Source organism: Gossypium hirsutum, chromosome A08 (assembly GCF_007990345.1).
Source record: "Gossypium hirsutum isolate 1008001.06 chromosome A08, Gossypium_hirsutum_v2.1, whole genome shotgun sequence".
NCBI classification, from domain to species: Eukaryota; Viridiplantae; Streptophyta; class Magnoliopsida; order Malvales; family Malvaceae; genus Gossypium; species Gossypium hirsutum.
In genome coordinates this window covers 29,129,135-29,135,064 of record NC_053431.1, presented here as the reverse complement: position 1 = coordinate 29,135,064, position 5,930 = coordinate 29,129,135, and the positions used below count along the sequence as shown (strand labels likewise).

The 5,930-nt window shown below is 34.5% G+C and overlaps 1 protein-coding gene across 1 annotated transcript; it reads right to left on the bottom strand.

The window, feature by feature from the left end:
* Positions 1-4,611: 4,611 nt before the first annotated feature.
* LOC107925500 (uncharacterized) lies at positions 4,612-5,385 on the bottom strand. The gene is made up of 2 exons (XM_016856533.1): positions 5,236-5,385; positions 4,612-4,989 (listed from the first exon to the last, which is right to left on the bottom strand). The coding sequence occupies exons 1-2, from the start codon at positions 5,383-5,385 to the stop codon at positions 4,612-4,614; spliced, it is 528 nt and encodes a 175-aa protein (XP_016712022.1).
* Positions 5,386-5,930: the final 545 nt, after the last annotated feature.

Sequence of the window (5,930 nt, the reverse complement as noted above, 5' to 3'; positions counted from 1 at the left end):
TGAAAAATCACTAAAAATAGTAGGAGTGGAATTAATTGATGAATAAATTATGTAATCGAATCTCGATGAGTCTGTTTTCATGAGGAAGTAACGAAAAGATCATATGGGCAGTATATTAAGAGATAATCAGATTTTTGTGGGACAGGGCCAGAACCGTTTCTGGATTCCCTGATCCGAATTTGGAAATTCATTATAAATTAACCAGAGAGAATTAGGGGTCGTACCATATATGTACAGATTCCCCTCTGAGTCTAGTTTTCATAGAAACAAACGGCATCAGTATTGAAGCCCCGTGCTGGGAGATATCCAAGTCGTAATGGGCAAAGGTCATTGTAGTCGACCCCTGCAACATGGGAGACTTTGACTAATAAACTGTACTAATTGGCCCAACCAAAAATTCTAGAAAAAAATACATAGATGGGCACATGAGTCTAGTTTTTGGGAAAAATTACGAAACTGATTTTTGAGTTACGAAACTCAAGATATGATTTTTTTAAACGACTAGTACACAGATTGGGCAGTGTCTGGAAAATAAATTTTATAAGGGGTTAAAGTCAGTTAACACCTCGTGTTCGACTCCGGTGTCGGTTTCGGGTTCGGGGTGTTACAACATACAAGAGCATGATTTGGATTTACTTAAGACATAATCTAATCGAATCATAATTTAAGTCCCATTACTCGAAAACTTACCTCGGATGTTGTCGAACGATTCCGATGGCTATTCGACCACTTTTTCCTTCCCTTTATCGGATTTAGTTCCCCTTTGCTCTTGAGCTTAATTTAACAAATAAATTGATTTAATCATTTGAGCATCGAAAAGAGGAACTCAAGGTACTTGGCCCACATATATTCATTAGACATTAAAGTCACATATGTACGGAATCATGAATCAAACTCAACACATTAGTTAATACTCTCCTTAGCCGAATTTTCTAAGTCAACATAAAGCCTTCAATATGCTTACCTATGGCCGAACAACACATCAACCTATGTACTCATTCATGTGGCCGATTATGCATGTCTATGTTGAGGCCGATTATGCATGTCTATGTACTCCATAACCGAAACACCATCATATGTAAATATATACCTTGAGATATTGTATATGTCATACCAATACGTCATGTGCAAACATATATATATGTGCAAGAGCCGAATCTCAAAGTTGATTATAACTAAACATGAACATAAATCCAAAAAACAAATCTTATCTACCATGCAATAAGCATAAATCATACTTATGGATATACCATGGCCGAATACATCACAACACCATACCATTTCAATTTTGGTCATGGTTAAACAAAGAACTTAATGTCACACTCAAAAATGCCAAAAAGAAAATCCAAGAGTCATCAATCCACCATCACATGTATCATTAACAAGCTTCATATTTAGCATGCAATGGCATTAACACAAAATCCACCTAGGCCGAATATCATCCCCATGACATAGCAAAGATTTGAACCATGGGCTAATTAGAACTCAAGCTAGCAACTAAAAACATGTATGAATCTCATGGCACAACCTCAAACATACCTTAATCTAGATACAAGTATGGCCAAACCTCCTCCTAATCCTCTTCCAAACCAAACATGAAGCAAGAACTCCTTCCTTCTTCCTTAGAATTTTCGGCCAAAAGAAATGAAAAAGGATGAACAAATTTTTTTTTTCTTTTCTTCACTCACGGCAATGGGGGTGGGGGAATACTCACACACATTCTTTTTTTTTTTGTTTTCTTCCTTCCATTTCTTATTAGTTTATTGCCCATGCTTCTTATTTTATTTTTCCATTAACACAACATGTTTCATGACATGTTTTGCCCATCATCCCTTGTCATGGCCGGCCACTAGTACTTAAATGGGTGGAAATTGACATGCAAGTCCACCCCTTTGATTACATGCACTATTAGGCCACTTGCATTTGCCTAGCACATTTCTAAATTTTCTCACATAAGTCCTATCAATTAAATTCACATGCAATTAACTAAATCGAAGCTTAAAACTTTCACACATTTATATTCACATATTTTAAGCAATAATTATCACATTCAAATAATTTGGTGACTCGGTCTAGCGGTCCCGAGACCGCTTTCCGACTAGGGTCACTTTAGGGCTGTCACACAATCAATTTGACCTTAAGCCCTACACATATCCTCATTGCCCTTGTTAGTCATATATTCCATAATAACATCAAAACATATATGGGCTCAACAACAATCAAGTTTCCATGCACATATGTTTTTCACAACATGTATTCATTTAACATGTATAAATCATCTATTATATTACAAGTATAATTTCATAATGGTTCATCTCGAGTTCATATTATTTCATGTCAGAACTTTACTCATATCATTCGAAGCATTAAGGTCACACGAGTAGTAGTACACTCAAGGTGTACAAGTCTATAATCAAGGATGAACATTCTCATCAAATAATTTCCATGTACAAATATCATCATCTCATACTTTTATATATCACTTGTTATGTATCATCATTTTCTTGTATGTCAGACGGATACGTGTAATAACTCATTTTATTATTCATATCTTCTCATGTCTAGAATTGTCACCTGTTGAATTTATTTGAAATATCGATGGATACACAGGTAGTACAAATCAAAATTCATCAATTCACATTCAATGGTACCTATAAGGTACTATTTCAAAGAGTACACTCTCAAGCCATACATGTATACAACAGGATTACCAGTACAGGCTAAATCCTTTTTATGACATATGCTCTAGGGACCTTGATCTGGATTACCCGTCTGGGCTAAATCCAATCTATAACATATGCTCGAGAGGACTTATATTAGGATTACCCGTCCGAACTAAATCCTTTCTATAATAAGGTCAATAGGATTACTCGTCTGAGCTAAATCTCGTCTGCAACAAATGCAGGACCTCATTCATTTTGAGATATCACATATCCATCGATTTTCCATTTATTCAACTGGGATTTAAACATTTTTCAAGATTATTGGGTATGCGATTATTTCATACATCCATAACATTCATATAATTCAAATAAACACATTCCACATTCATTTGAAGCATAAAAGTAACATTTTTTTCATTTATCATTTTTCAGGCATTATTGTTGATCGGGCTTTGTCAGATACAATTTTGATGTCACATATGTATATATGATATTTATACAATTCACAATGCAACATTTAATTCAAGCATATAAACATACACAAATTAGTTACACGAACTTACCTCAACAAATGTTCGTGTACGTAAAATCTACTAATCCGACATTTTCCTCTTTTCCTCATTCTAACTCCAAATTTGGTCTATCCGGATCTATACGTGTAAATTTTACATCAATTTATCACATTTCATATTCAAGTGAACTCAATTTACATCCTAGGAAAAATTATCATTTTGCCCTTAGCTTTTCTATAAATTCCCATTTTTCCCTAGGCTCAGAAAATGAAATTTATGCAATTTACTCCCTATTCCAAGCCTAACCGAAATTTTTCCTTAAAATTCAGCACGTTTTAGTCCCTAAATCATGTTTTCATAAAAAATCACTTTGTAAAAGTTGTTTATCTATCAACAATCTTTCATTTTCTACCAAAAATTTCAAATTTTCAGCATATTCATCCATGACATAATTTTCACACTTTGATAACTTGTCAAACTGATCCTCCAAATAGATAGATTAAGCTATCCCGGTTTTAAAAAAATCAAAATTACTAAAAACGAGATAAGAAAACTTACCCAATTTGGCCAAGAAAGTTTTTTTCTCTCTCTCCTAATGTTTCCAAGGAATGTTTTAGGGATGAAGATGATAAAAATGATTTTTATTTCTATTTAATTAATTTATCATCTTTAATAATTTTGATTTCCAATTTAGTCCTTAGCCTTTTTCTAATTTTCCATGGATGAATCAACCAAAAATATCTAATAACTTTTTATTAACGGTCTAATTGCCATATAAGGACCTTAAGTTTTGAATTCCATAGCTATTTGATCCTTCTAGCTACTAGAATTCAACTTTTGCATTTTATGCGATTTAGTCCATCCCGTAATTAAGCACTAAATCAATAAAATTTTATTATCAGAATTTTCACATGACATTTCTGACATATTAAGGACCCTGTATTAAAATAAAAATAAATTTTATTTTCGGATCGAATTTGAGGACCATGTATTAAAATAAAAATAAATTTTATTTTCGGATCGGATTTGTGGTCTTGAAACCACTTTCCAATTTCACTGAAATTGGGCTGTTACATATTTAATTGTATAATAGGTCTGGTAATGAACTGTAACCCTATTCCAACGTTGAATATGGGTGAGGGGTGTTACTCCTAGGACGACACCTTCCAATCATCAATTTTAGAACTTGTAATTATATTTACTGCATGTAATTTGTAATTTAAATTTTCAATACTGTGTTAATTTTATTTGAATTAATTTATTAAACTATAGCAAATATTTGACTTAATTTAAATTTTTTACTTACTTAACACAACTTTTCTGTCATTTTTTTAACAAACTTCTATTTTTTTAAGTACACATGCCAAAATATAAATATGAAAAATTCCATCAAACTTATAAAACTTTTATTATAAGACCAACCAGGGAGAAAACATCTACGGCAATTGCCCAATATGGTAAGGTAGATGCGGGCATTTACTCCGTTTATGACCAGCAACTTTGCACACGCCACAATGTTTACCGTCGGTTTTCTCCTTCATGTCCATTTCATTATAGACCTTAGTCACTTGAGGGTGACCATTCGCCTTCCTACGTAACCCCTTGTTCGGGACAAGCTCAAAAGTTGACGGAGGCACTTCCCATGTAGATAGATCATGTAGAATGGGGAACTCAATTTTCCATACACGCAATGTGCGCTGAAGAGTGTACAGCTCATCGATATTTTGTTCAGCATTGATCGAGGAGTGAGCACCAACTGCAACGACATGTGCACATAGTGATGAAGTGACTAGAACAGCTTGCAATCGCAATGTCTATTTCAGATATCAACTTCGTAGGACTTAGGTGGGATACCTGGTTGATAGCCGATAGTCTCTATAGCTTGAAAAGTTTCAAACTATCAAGAATATATTTCCATATTCATCAATCTCGATCTTCGATGGTTTGCATCTATTTCCTTCCTGACATCTTTGACAAATATGTGTTGAAGTACATGTGTGAGGCCTAAAAATTTTTTGAATCTCCTACATTTGTGACTTTTAGATAAATGTGACTCATACCCACCAATTGTAGCCTTCTGTCGACCTCCAACACTCCCTAATGTACAATGTCTGTTTAGACAGAGCAACTTTGTAGTCAACCGACACATTCATGTTATACCGCTTAATGGAAAATACATACTCTTCCCTGGATGAAAACTTTTGGCCCATGAACAACTCCTCATGTTTGAAATATGTGTCCAATCAGTGAGTAGGTAGTATATTAAGGTATTTTGGGAACTCAAACCCATGCACCAATATGTGATCTATGTTTGACATGTGTGCCCCAAGAGCATTGCTTATCACAATACCTCAATTTGGGTTCCCAACTAAAGGTGCATTAACATTTCCATTGTCATTCGTGCCTTCGTCACCGATTTCATTCGAGACCTCGTTTTCATTAGGATCACTAAAAGCTTCAACCTCGTGATTAGAAGAACCATTCTTATCATATACATCGTCACCATCCGCATCAGTATCAATCACCACTGGATGTACTTGTAAACGGGGACCCGAGTTAAGGTTTTCAAACGCAGATGGAGCATTCAAATCAATGTCGATAGTTTATTTCCATTAACATACTCTATCGGAACCACTATACACTGATCTTGAACTCCACATTGTTAACCTAATGTACTAGAATCTTCAGCTGGCTCCACATAAACTAACATGGTGAACAACTGAATCAGATAAGTTTGACGACTCTGATCCTGACA

What these genes read in the sequence shown, in the direction of transcription:
- LOC107925500 (XM_016856533.1), bottom strand. Translation starts at nt 5,385, where the DNA reads ATGGGCCAAAAGTTTTCATCCAGGGAAGAGTATGTATTTTCCATTAAG. An exon ending in CAGAAGGCTACAATTGGTGG is followed by an intron (nt 4,990 to 5,235) that starts GTATGAGTCACA and finishes TATCTGAAATAG; the next exon opens with ACATTGCGATTGCAAGCTGT.